The sequence below is a fragment of the Sylvia atricapilla genome, chromosome 2 (genome assembly GCF_009819655.1).
Source record: "Sylvia atricapilla isolate bSylAtr1 chromosome 2, bSylAtr1.pri, whole genome shotgun sequence".
NCBI classification, from domain to species: domain Eukaryota; kingdom Metazoa; phylum Chordata; class Aves; order Passeriformes; family Sylviidae; genus Sylvia; species Sylvia atricapilla.
Genome location: NC_089141.1, coordinates 1,614,788 through 1,628,563, shown reverse-complemented (window position 1 = coordinate 1,628,563; position 13,776 = coordinate 1,614,788). Strand labels below are relative to the sequence as shown.

General features: G+C 37.6%; 1 protein-coding gene across 11 annotated transcripts in view; it reads left to right on the top strand.

Moving 5' to 3' along the window:
- EMSY (EMSY transcriptional repressor, BRCA2 interacting) overlaps nt 1-13,776 on the top strand; it is a 40,861-nt gene that overhangs the window by 16,732 nt on the left and 10,353 nt on the right. For 9 of the 11 annotated variants that reach the window (XM_066340636.1, XM_066340641.1, XM_066340640.1 and 6 more), the window contains 7 exons: nt 763-1,027; nt 3,033-3,308; nt 5,413-5,562; nt 7,310-7,483; nt 9,798-9,934; nt 11,472-11,645; nt 12,520-12,718. In XM_066340636.1, the coding sequence (XP_066196733.1) occupies nt 763-1,027; nt 3,033-3,308; nt 5,413-5,562; nt 7,310-7,483; nt 9,798-9,934; nt 11,472-11,645; nt 12,520-12,718 (1,375 nt within the window). The remainder of the gene's footprint in view (nt 1-762; nt 1,028-3,032; nt 3,309-5,412; nt 5,563-7,309; nt 7,484-9,797; nt 9,935-11,471; nt 11,646-12,519; nt 12,719-13,776) is intronic. The other 2 variants (XM_066340642.1, XM_066340644.1) reach the window with 2 other exon arrangements.

Genomic DNA, 13,776 nt, shown 5'->3' with positions numbered 1-13,776 from the left:
TTAATAAATGCTTAGTTTTCTAGACCAGTTGCATAAGGACAGACTTCTTCCAATGCTGTCATGAATTCTGTGTTGTCTTATGTCAGGTCAGATTCATGAAGTCCTAGTTGTAACTTGCACTGGAGTGGTGTTTATTCTCTTCAGACAAATGCTTTTCAGACAAATCAGAAAGAATTTCTCATTACTGAGAGCACTAAAAGCAGAGAAATTGCTTCAAACTCGAACCATTTTTCTTTCACTGATGAAAGAAGTATTGTTTACAGACTTGTAGATCAAAAGCATTTCCCAATACTGACTCACCAAGTGCTTGTTAAATGTTAAAGAAAAAAAAAATCTATTTTCTCTCGTTGCTGTTTCTTGATATTTTTGCAAGGTTTGGAAGAATGGCACTCAAAGCTTGCTGGAAATCTGTTCAGTTTCTCTTAAAATGAGTTTCAAGCTTCTTGGCACAGTTTAACAAAGTCAGGTTCATTCCTGACTGTTTGCCTTCAGACATGAGATAATTCTACTTTAATTGAATAGTAATTATTTTCTTTAAAAATCCTAATTTTTAGGAGATGTTGATCACCACTTCTTCAAAATAGTTGAAACTTTTTCTTGTGAGCAAATGCAATTGACCTTCTTAAAAGCTCTTAATGAACATGTTTCCCTGAAACTAAATGCACAGATACAAGTTCTTTTTGAAATTTCTATGCTTCTGAATAGATTCAAGGAACAAATTTCTTCTTGTGTCTTTTTCTTTTTTTTTTTTTTTTTTTTTAGGTCATAATAGTAACCACCTCTCCAAGCTCAACTTTTGTACCCAACATCCTCTCCAAGTCCCACAACTATGCAGCAGTTACAAAACTGGTGCCAACATCAGTCATTGCCTCAACTACTCAAAAGCAGCCCGTGGTTATCACTGCTTCCCAGTCCTCTGTGGGCAGCAGCAGCACCTGCTCCACTCCCTCCTGCACTGCAAATACTATTGCTGTGACTGCTGTAGTGTCATCCACACCTTCAGTGGTTATGTCAACAGTAGCACAAGGTATGGCAATTCTCTGACAAAAGGAATTGGACTTTGCATTGAGAATAGCACCGGGGAGATGCATTTTTTGTGTATATATGAGTAAAGCACGGGGCATGTGAAAGAAATCAGCTAATTCAACTAATCCCAGACACTCCACAGAAGTTCTTGTTGACCTGTTTTTCTCTGTATGTCAACAGTTAATGTGCAGATCCTCCTTTCAGAGAGGGTGTGACCTGATTCTAAAACAATATAACCTCAAAATGACTGGCTTTATGATTGTCTGGCGCATAGAAAAATGTGTATTTTCAGTCTTTGGAGGTGGTTGCATATCTAAAAGCCCAATTTAGAAAAACATGCAAAGTTAACATCAAGTAAATACAACTTTTGAACATGCACAGATGGCAGTTCTGAAAGGTAGAGAAGTGTTTACACCTTTTTATTGGTGTTTTTATCAGCATGTCACTTTTAAAGTCCTTGATGATTAAGACCTGAGTGGGCCTGATTAAAAATCTTACATTTCTGATTTCAAATTCCAGCTGTGTATGCTAGCTTGACAGTTTTAGCTTCACAGCCACCAGCTAGAATTTGAAAGGGAAGCTGTGAATGAATGAATGCATGAATAAATGAATGGGCCTTAGTGAGCAGCACTTGAAAGAAAAACTGCCTGACAATGACAAATGTCACAATGCAGTTTTTCCCAGTCTGTATTTTCAATTCTTGTTCCATTCTACAAAACACTGAGCAGCCATATTAAGGAGGTGTTTTCCTTCCCTACTGCTTGTATTAATATAATGAGATATTAATCTGTGGAGCAGAAGGGCTCACAGGAGGCTTTTGTATTGTTTGAACAGTTGATTTTTAGTTGGGTTTGATCATGGAGGAGACTTTAATTCTTAAGTACATTAGGTGGAGTACCTCTCCAGTGTTGTGGGGTTTTTTTTCCCAAGACTATCAGTGTCATTGCAGAAGATGCTGGTGAAAAGTTTTGTGCTATGAACTGATAATATATTCATATGTAAATTTAAACTCATGAATGAAGAGAGCTGCCCAAGGAAGTGATGTAATCAGATTAAATGATGCAGTGGGAAAAGAGCTGCTTTGCCAGAATTACACCTTTACTGTATTTCTGTCATCATCACTGCAATCTGTTTCTGTTTTCCACTACAGCTGGGATTTACTTAAAAAATTACTTCATTAGATACAGACTTTGTTTATCTGTTTTGCTGCTTATGGATAGGTAATTTAGAATTATATACAAAGCTGGATTTTGCTGTAAATGTTGTGACAGCTATGTAGGGAAATGACAGAAATAAGTAATAAGATTTATTTGGGAACCTTGTCTTTCCATCTTGCAGCAGACTTCTTTTAATCACTTTTAATTATAAGATCACCTGACCTAACAGCACAAAACAGGTGACCCACAGTTTATAACTTACATACTTGATTTTTTTAAAATGCTAACTGACTCTTTTGCTAACAGAACTCTTTCCCTTCCAGCACTGATGGGTTTGGTATTTGACATCGTCCTATCACTAACTTTTTGTCTCTGTGATTTTTGGAATCATTGAATCACAGAATGTTTTGTGTTGAAAGGGACCTTAGAGATCTAGTTCCAGCCTCTCTGCTAGGGGCAGAACACCTTTGACTAAACTAGGTCATTATAAATATTTATAAATATATAAATATATATATATTTAAAATACTTTCACTATAGGTATTTTGCTGTCTTGGAGGTTAGAGATGAGTCTTTGAAAATATTACTGAATTATTTGTATTACAAAAGGTGCAGAAGTCGACTGAGTTTGTGCTCTTTCCATTAGCTGCTGTTCTGCTGCCACATTGAAAATCTGTATAAAGCTCCTTTATCTTCTAATGGAGCTAAATAGGAGCTTTATTTCCTCACATATATCAATGCATTTTTCCATTGACAATTTGCTAATTGAAATGTAAGATTATTGTAGAAATTGCGGTATTTCTCTTTCTCGTTGCGCTGTTGAATCATAAACCCTTTACTCTTCCACAGGTGTGTCTACATCAGCAGTTAAAGTTGCCTCTACCAGACTACCTTCCCCAAAAGGTTTGGTTGGGAATCCAACTCAGATCTTAGCACAGTTTCCCAAGCAGCATCAGCAATCTCCCAAACAGCAGCTGCACCAAGTCCAACAGGCCCAACAGCAGCAGCAGCAGCAGCAACCGCAGCAGCAGCAGCTGGTGCCGTGTTCTGTAGCCCAGCAGCAGCCACAGCAATCTCAGTTGCCAGCTGGTATCAAGCCCACCATTCAGATCAAACAGGAATCAGGTAGTTGGAGTTGATCTTGGGTCACATTGGTGAGGTCTGAGTGCAACTCAGGAAAGCAGGGCAGAATTCTGGGCCAAAATGTGCGTGGGGGAGTGAGTGGTCGTGAAGGCTTCGTTCCTGAAGTACAGGGTTTGGCTTTAAGCATGAATATGAGTAGGTAGTGAAGGGTGTTTTAATGTTTTCAAGTAACAGTAATGAAATAATTTGGTTCTTTCAGTCTTCTGGTTTGGTTCAGGTATTACAGATCATGCTTTAGGTACATGTGTTTTTATCTTAGAGGTTGAGAGGTATGTAAATAACTTCTGAAGTAATGTGATTGGCAACGTGAAACACACCAGTTTTCTGAAGATCCAAGAGTTGTTCAACTATATCACCTGGGAAAAGAAGTTTCTCTGTGTTTTAATTGTTTTCTTTGGTCCAGAAATCAAAATGTACTTTTGAGGTACTTGTCAAAACAAATACTGTTAGATCTGGAAGTTAGACTGGATTCTTTTTGTGACATTGATTCATTCAGCTGACTTTGGGCAAGTCATATGATCTTTATTTCTTGGCTTTTCTTTGCTGTAGCACACAGTTTTTTATCTCAGCAAGAAGTAGTAAGAAATAAAGTTTGCAAAGTTATCTGGTTCTCAAATAAGTGCTATAAAAGTGCAAAGTATTTTGATGTATATTAATATAAAATCAGTATTTTATTTTAATCCTGTCAATAAAATCATTATTTTATATCATACTATTTAGATCAAAGAATTAAAATAGACAGCCCTACTTCTGTCCTTTGATAAAACTACCTTTTGGATTATAGGACCATTTCTTAAGAAAAATAATAGCTACTAATTAAGACATTAAAAAAAGGCTTCCAGCCACTGGTCAATATCAATAGGAGCTTCATTTCCTTGTTTTCTACAATGAATTTAGGCTCACTGTGCTTTTTAGTTAAAAAGTTTCTTTGGAAATACCATCTGATACCAACTCTTCCTGGAAGATGTCAATCAGTTTTCATGGAGACTTTACTTTTTTATCCAGTTTTGCATCTGGATGATGCAGAGACTTCAATTTCTCTTCCAGTTTGGAGCTTACTTGCTCTGTAATGCTTTTTATAGTCAGAGTAGAGAGAAGAAAACATCTCTGGAGGATATTCCACATCTCAAGTGGACAGAATTTTTCACCTAGGAATACTTGTGTACAAACTTAAGTGCTTTATCTAGATGGGATTCATCCAGCCTGTGTGTTCCATGGCATTTATGTCATTGTGGAACAGAGCATTAGGGGCACATGTCCTGGTTGCACTTTTGAACAGATATTGTGAATCTGCTGGTTTGCAACTGAGAAGTGAATCTCACAGAGGTACCATTCCCCAACACAAACTGGAGAGAGAGGGAGCAGAATCCTGGAGGTGCTAAAGTGCCCTCATCCTTCATTCTTACTGATTCTTCTCATAGCTTAAACCAAATTTCTTTGTGACTTTAAGATAACCAGTAAATTAAGAGATAAAAGAGCACTTTACTTACAGAAACCTTCCCCAGCCAGTGTCACAGTTGCTTCCTTACAGTCACTAATACTCCTTGTGCCAAAATGTTTTTTTAATTTATTCAGGGTGCTAAAGTTGGTCTAGGCTTATGACCACATTAGGATTTACAGACTGAATTGATGGAACCACTTTGCTTCTAGGTGGTTCACTGTATATGAACCAATTTAGTCTTGGTTGTGACCTGTTGGCTCCTGGGAAAGTTCTGGATTTTTATATCATGGACCAGGAAAAATCAAAAATTATGTCAAGAAATCAGTGATAGAATGGACAGTGGAAGTAGCTAGGAACTGAAACAGGCACATAAAAGGCAAAGATGATGACTTTCTTGGTATTTGCAAAACAAGCAAAAAACCCAACCAAAACTAAGCAAAAAAACCACCACCACCAAAAAATCACCCCAAAACCAACCAAAAAAAAAACCTCAAAAATTAAATAATTTTTTCTTGATCAAGAATACATGGGCTCAGAATTGAAGCCTTGTGGGGCTACTTGCCCACTAGGCCTTGGTCTGAGAAAGCATTTCAGAAAGTAACTTATGGTGCCTGTATTTTAACAGTAACCTTTCTCCTTTCCTAGGTGTTAAAATAATCACTCAACAGGTGCAGCCCAGTAAAATCCTTCCCAAACCAGTTACAGCGACCTTGCCCAGCAGTAGCAATTCACCCATTATGGTGGTTAGCAGTAATGGGACTATCATGACAACTAAACTGGTCACTACTCCCACTGGTAAGTTATGGCTCTGAGAAGGGAAGGGAGGGTAAACCCAGCCATAGCAGGTGATCAAACGTGGTTTCTTAGGGTTAACAAAAAAAGCACTTACCTCTTCTGAACAGTGGGCACAACAGCACATTCACAATCCTGTTATTTATCCTAGATCAGGATTTTTGCACTGAGTGCTCTTTTATTCCTCTGTTTGAATCAGTACACAAAAATACCATTGTTCCTTCTCCACTGGGTTAATTTTAAAGGAAGTTTTCATGCAACCTGTACAGATACTTTGCACTTCTGTAGTACCTTATATTCTGTGATTTATACTGATTTAACTCAGGCAGGTCAGCACCATTCCTGTTTTGCATAGATGGAGTTCAAAAGACGTGTGACTTGCTCACAGTCCTGCAGTGAATTTATGAAAAGACCAGTAAATTGAAATTTAAGCTGCCAGTGGTTTTTGGGTTTGTTTTTTTTTTTTGGGCATCTGATTGTATTTGTGTTTCTAATAGATAATAATGCAGACTGTTCTTCTTGTAAACTTGCATGAGGAAAACTTGAAAGGCAACTTTATCCCAGCTTTCAGAAAACTCTTCATTTCTTGCTTTTTTATTTCCTAGCATGGGCTGGGAATATTAGAACCACGAAATTGTTATGGTTGAAAAAGCCCTCTAAGATCATCAAGTCTGACCTCTAATCCTGCACCACCGTGTTCACCACTGAAATCCTTGTCCCAAGTGCCACATCCACAGGGCTTTTCAGTGCTTCCAAGGATGTTCCACCACTTCCCTGGGCATCTTGTTCCAATGTCTGACCACCCTTCCCATGAGCACTTTTTTCCTAATATCCTACCTGAACCTTCCCAGGTGCAACTTGAGGCCATTTCCTCATGTCTTTAATGTAAACTAATGGTTCATATTCAGTTTGTAACTTTTAAAGTACTCCACACTTTTGAGTACATTAGAAAAAAACAGAAGTTTTGCAGTTCATTTAGTTGGTAAAATCTGTACTGTGCTCTTTTGGATGTGAACACACATTTCTTGATGAAACAAACTGCTTTGCTCCATGATCTTTAGCAATTAAGGGCACTGCTTGCAGCAGTACAAGTAGAATGGAATTTCAGTGTTTGTTAGCTGTTGCTATTTTTGAACAAGTTTCTTTTGTGGACTCAGTTCAATTTCCATTCAGAAAAGGACTGGTTCTAAAATAACAGCATTTTTATTATGTTAAGAGGTTTCTTCTGTGTTGCTGTATGCTAAGTCCATAAAATACCATAAAATGTAAATTTTATTTTTTTCTAAGGGTGTTACTTCAACCAGTCATTGGTGGTTTTCTTCATAAGCAATCTGTCATATAGAAGTGTCATTCTGGAGAGGAAGGGATGAGTTCTGGTCACATCATCAGATGCCTGCCTGAGTCCTGGGCATCTAAAGAGAGCAAGAGGCAAACCTACAGGCAGAATCTGCACATCTATTGAAAATTATGATTTTATGCACAAGGACATGAATTAAAATAAGGCAGAGGTGGAACATTTGTTAAAACACTCAGAAGACTGGTATATCAAAATTGAACTTAGTATATAATTGAATATTGCTCTGTGGATTTAAAAACTACTAGCAGAATTTTAAAGGGTGGTAATAGATCGCAGGGTAAGATATCTTTGAATAAATCTGACACACTTTTCCTAAACTAACATATTTTTCCACACATGTTAGTAGAGGATTGTGTTGTAACACTGAACTTTTTTTCTGTGTCTTTAAAACAGGAACCCAAGCAACATACACAAGGCCAACAGTGAGCCCCTCTCTGGGAGCTCGGATGGCTGGTACTCCTGGGGCTGCTACTTATGTGAAAACCACAAGTGGTAGCATCATTACTGTAGTACCAAAATCACTGGCTACTCTGGGAGGGAAGATCATCAGCAGTAATATTGTTTCTGGTAGGCATAAGAGTACTTTTGTTACTGTTAAAACTTTTATTTCAAAAGGAACTTCGGCCTTGCTTTGATTGTTCAGGGCTTTTCTGTGTGTTATATGCTCAAATAGTTATTAGGACCTTTACTGAAGAATTCAGAAGGAAAATAGCTGAGCATAAAGAAGAAGGTAAAAGGTAGAAGTTTGAAGGTGAAATGTCCTTAAGGATTTTGGTAGTTTCTGTGTTTAAGGAGACAGCAAATGTGAAAGAAAACTGGGAGGAAAGACAAATGTGTGATTGGGGCTAATACATTGTACAGAGAGCAGAAAGATCAGAAAACACTATTGGCCCATATTTAAAACATTTTATAATCTCAGTGCTGCCCTTCTGTGTTCCACTGCACGTCCAAAGAATCAGAATAAAAATGGACTGTGTAAGTTAAAATCAGCTATGTAGTCTGCACCTTATTTAAAAATTTTATCACCTGTCTTTCCTTTAGCCTTAAGCTTTCCCTTCCAGCTTTCTTTTAACGTGTTGCTTATCTTTGTTAGTCTGCTGCCTAGCCCTGGTTCTCCCTGCTGGTTATGTGCTGGCACAGGCTGCCCAGAGAAGCTGGGAGAGACAACTTCCAGCCCTGGAAGTGTTCAAGGCCAGGTTGGATGGGGCTGGGAACAACTTGGTTTAGCAGATGTCACTGCCCTTGACAGGGGTGGAACTGGATGAGCTTCAAGGTCTCTTCCAACCCCAAAAGTTCAATGGTTCTATCATCTCTAACAATAAGGGCTCTTTGGGACTGGGATCAAGCACACTGCTACTAGTAACATTTCTTAGTATATGTTTAGGACTTAAACTTTGTTTAGCAAAGACCTGACATGACACCAGCCAGCTCCAGTCACTGTACAGTGCTGCACAAACTGTCCAGTATAAATGCACTGTTGGGCTGTAATCTCCTAGAGCAGTTTTACACGTTTTGATTTCCACAAAATTATATTTAGTGATGATACAGCATCATCTTGGGCAGCAAGTAACTTTTTTTAACCTGTTGTGGGCATGGTGAATTGTTAAGACAATTTCTGGGTCTTGTAATGAATTATACACAAATGGAAGTATTCTCCTGAGCAGCAGCTAATGTGGGGAAACCTGTGAGTGATCCTGATAAGAATAATAATGATTGTCTTCAAAAAGAACACAAGTTTGGAAATCATGCCTGCTTTTTTCCTTTTGTTTGCTTAATTGTTTTTGCTAAGGCAGCAGTCTTTAGATGCCTCTGAAGTCAGTAGGATTAAATAAATCATAATCTTGTTTCAGCATTTCTTCCCTTTCCCAGAATTAGTAAAATTGTTAATCTGAAATAGGTTGTGAAGTCCCTACAGGCATGACTAATGGGTAGAAGGTGGTAAAGGGAATCATTGGGCTTGCAGCTCTGTTGTGACTGAATGCAGCTTTCCTCTATAGAAAGGAGAAATTATTGGTGAAAAGATGTCTGAGTAGCTACTGCAATAGCAGTCTGAAAGCACTGATGATTGATTCCAGTGTATGTACTTTTATAGCCTGTGGAAGGCTGAGCAGAATTTCCTGTCACTGTAGGTAACTAAAAACCTGATAAAGGGAATGGAACTAATGAAATACTAACCTAGGAAGAGAAATAGCCAAGACAACTCTTAAAACAAGAACCAAACAAAAAACCCAGAAAACAAAACCAACCAAAAAGAAAACAACCCCAAAACAAACAAAAAAAATCACCCAAGAACCCCAGCACAAAATCACCACACTTCTAAATGTAGCCTTTATGGACTGGTTGTGAAACAATAGCATGTTTTTCTTTTTTCCTTCTTTCAATCCACTACTCATCACTTACATTACAACAGAAAGAGCTGATGTTTCTCTTGACTGGAGATGCATCCTTGGTACGTAGATTCTTCTACAGAGGTCATCTGTAGGAAGAGTATTTTGTCTGTGCAAATAAGACCTTGAGTTGAGCATTAGTGATGTCATTATCCCACCCTAGCTCCAGCCTTTGAAAAGTTCCACGTGTTTGCCTGAGGAAGCTGTGTTAGTCTGCTCTGTAACTAGTGAGAAACAGTTTCCTGTCCTAATATTAATACATTATGTTCCCCTGGGCCTTTTTTTACTGTAGGTGAAAGATTTGTCAAGTTTGCATGTAATCTTTCTATGTTGAGTTGGGTGACATGAATTCCTATTCCAGATGCTGCTGGTTTCTTGATGTGCTGTCAGATTTAAATATAATGATTCCTCTGTAGCTTACCAACTTCTGTGGTGAAAGGAAATACGCAAAATGTTGTAAACTATACATTATTTCTTTTCTCACAAAAATTTAGGGACTACAACCAAAATCACTACAATTCCAATGACATCAAAACCCAATGTGATTGTGGTGCAAAAAACTACTGGAAAAGGAACTACAATTCAAGGGCTTCCAGGCAAAAATGTTGTTACAACATTACTGAATGCTGGGGTAAGTAATTGTTTCAAGTCTCAAATGGAGAGCCTAGTGACAAGCTGTGTGGTGGCTGCTGCATTCATTCTGCTAAAGGCTCAATTAAAAGCAAACTGTGCATGAGCTCTTTAACAGATCCATCCTGCCTTGATGTCAGGGATGTTTGAAAACTGACTGTGGTTTGCAGAATATGATTAAAGCAAACCAGGGATGTTTTCAGAGGTAAAGGACAACATAAACTTTAGAACTTTGGGGTTTTTTTCCATGGATAATCATTTTGTATTCCTGAATTAAATAGATTAAAATTACTAGAATCTTACCCTGTTTACTCCAGTGAGAACTGGGGTCCTGTGTTAATAATTGCATCTCCAGCCATTTGTCTTTTGGGTATAAAGGGTCAAAATAAACTGTGTCTTCACAGTAGGGGAACCACTCTCAGTTAATGTGGTGTGTAACATCATGACATCCTGTGCCCTGGGTATTGCATAGTGGTGAATTATTTTTTTTGATAACCTGAGGTATACCTAAGAATAAAATCAAATTTCTGGCATCAACTGAGCTTATCTGTAAGTACTTGTAAATAAAAATTATCAATGTTCCTAGGCAGAACTGTGAGATTTAATGCCTTAGTCCTGTAAAATTTAAAAGGTTGCTTGAGTAGCAGAACTACTGAAGGGATTTTTTTTAATCTTTTTTTATTTAAAATTGATATATTTTTTAAATCTTTTATGATTTTTGTTTAGGGTTTTGAACTTTCCTAGTTTTAGAATCAAAGGTGTATTTGCAGACAAGTGGAAATCTGAAGATGTTTACACAATAGTAGCTACCAAAATGAGATGGTATTTTTGGAACAAGTATGGTTTGGGGGATTTCCAGCTATTTCATGGATATTGGTAGGAACTGGCTACTAATGTTGTTACTCACTTGGTTTGTTGCTGTGCAGAGCTTAAAAAAAGCATGCTCAATGTCTTTGCTCTTCTTAATCTATCAGGAGTCTAGTTATATGTAAACACTATTCTATAATGAAATTATTCCTGTAAAACCACTGTGAATCTGCATTTTTTGATGAAGTGAACTTTTAGTTGAAAAAAAGTCCATGCATAATTGGATGTCTTGGTCCCAAAGACAATGCCAAAATATATATTTAAATAATTTTTTTTAGAATTTCAGTTCAAGTTTTGTAGATGTCTTGCCAAAGTTAGTGTTAGTAGAAGTTGATGGTCTTAAAAAACTATTTGTGAAGGGTTTGAAGAAAGTTCCAATTTAAAAAACTTCATGTATTTTAATTACTTCTTTTTATTCACCCCTTCAGAGCTGCTCAAAAGGTAAGGTAATGGAAAAGTGGATTTTGGTAGCTTTTTCCATTCAAAACCAAAAGTTCTTTTGTTCTTGGTCATCTAATGTATTTTGTATCAAATAAATGTAGTTGTAGCAGCAGATTTATTTCATGGTACACACACTCACATATAACTGTATTTTTATTTTTTTTTTTGGAAAATTGGGTCTCACTGAACAATTCCATTAAGTTAACTTGTAAACTTTGACTTCTCTGCAGGGGGAGAAAACTATTCAGGCAGTGCCAGCAGGAGCAAAACCTGCTATCATCACTGCCACAAGACCCATCACAAAAATGATTGTTACACAGCCAAAGGGAATAGGGTCCACGGTCCAGCCAGCCACCAAAATCATTCCAACTAAAATTGTTTATGGTCAGCAAGGGAAAACACAGGTACAGTGAGGACCCCTTTCTGTCTTGGAATGTACCCCTAAATTTTAATGGGAAGTAAATAATTTTTTCAATGTGTTTCCTCATTTGTTCCAGGTTAAGTATATCTATGTGTGGGGAATGAGACTTAGTGGTGTAATGAGGTGGGCTTGATCCTAATTTCTCAAGCACAATATCTGCATTTGTTAGCTTTTTCTGAAGGCCTAGAGCAAGCCAAAAGGATTTTTAAGTCTTTTCTGTAGCTGAAACTGTCTGGCCATGGCTCCAGTTACTTGTTTACAACTAATGTTTAGACTATTAGAAATAAAGATGCAGAGTCTGAACAGGGGTCATTCTTCAAATCTGAGGTTTTATTGAAGTTTATTTTTTGCTTAAAACCTGTTCTGGCTGTCCCTGCAACCTTGTGTAGTTTATGGGGCTGTATACAGAGAATCTGGCTTATTTCTGGATGCTTTCAGTTTCAGCTTTTTCTCTGGCTGCACTTAGTATTTGAAAGAACTAAACTTTTATCAGATGTAACCTTTTGTGTGTTTTGGTTGTTCAAGACTGTAATTATTGTGGAAGTGCTTGTTCTTATCAGTGGCAGTGCATGTTCCAGCTCACTTGTGTAGCTTTTTATCACACTAGTTTTATCTAGTCCTGAAAAATAACTGTTTAGTGGTTTATTGTGTTAAACACTTCAAATTACCGAGTGAGAAGTGCATTGCCATTTATTGGACTTTGTGGTTTAATAATCAAAGTCGCTGAATTTAGAGGTAGACTTTATCAGTAAATTATTATGTAGGTGGTGTACATAGATCTGAATGGTACCCTGTACTCTGCTCAGATTTGTTTCTTGAGTGCTTTTACTATAAACAAAATTTACCTTTCTGATTAGGTCCTCATAAAACCAAAGCCAGTGACATTTCAAGCAACAGTTGTGAGTGAACAAACCAGACAGCTGGTGACTGAAACCTTACAGCAGGCTTCAAGGGTAGCAGAGACAGGAAACTCATCTCTCCCAGAAGTGAAAGAAGAACCACAAACCTACACTGACAGTAGCTCTTCTTCTACAGAGTCTTCCCAGAGCTCTCAAGGTCTGTGTTGGTGTCACATCATGTATGAGTGGACTGTCTTCCAAGCATGCCAGCTTGCCCCAGGGAGCTCTGTGTGTCTCCTTTTAGCACAGGTTTCACCCCATTTGTTCACAGTGAAGCACCATTGTTCCCTTACTTTTATATTTTTCTTTCTTTTGAGCTACTTACTTTGTTTCATTAATTCTTTAATATTTTAAATTTCTTTCATTCATTCTTACTTACTTTCATTAATCATGAAAAGCAGTGATAAAGGTGTCTTACTGAGCTCCAACTTGCTGTTACAATGCAACCTATTCCCTCTTCCTGGGGAGTCTGCCAGAGGTAGGCAGGGTGGCAAGTTTTGGAGGTTATTTTGGCAGTCCATGCTCTGCCACTGTCTTTCCAGAGTGTATCAAAGCATCTCTCTGCTGCATGTCTGAAAGCTGCCATGGGACCAGCACAAATCTCAGTCCTTCTATGGATGTGCATGTGCATCAGGACATACCTCAGACATGCAATCCTGATGGGAATTCTGCCCTGGCTTCAAGCCATGATACAGCTGCAGCTCTTTGTGTGTAAAAGGAGCATAAGGAATAGGGCATAAACAAAATGCAACCTGCTCAGGAGTGACCATGATATAGCACTACAGCAAGTAAAAGCAAGTGTCTCAGTGAAACCTTTGTATGTAATTTTGTAACTGTTGGTCTATATGGCCGTTTAAGTAAGTTTTTAAAAAGTTCTGAAGATTCAGCCACTTTACCAAAATTTAGATGCTGTTAGTTCAGAGTGCTGAATACATGGTGATCATCTGAACTGCAGAAACCTTCAGGGAAAAAAGTTCAATCCAAGGCAAATTCAATATACAAAGAAACCTGCTAAACTTTGATTTTCCAAACAAAATCTTTTACAAAAAGCTAAGATACAGAACTTCAGTTTTTTGCTGGAAACTGTTCATAACATCAACAGTGTTTTTACTTGAAGAATCAATTGAAATAGAAAATGAAGTGTTGCAGAATGAGAATATGCATCCTTCGGTTCAAAGCTAATAAGTAATGAGTAATTTGGTATAATTTTGAACT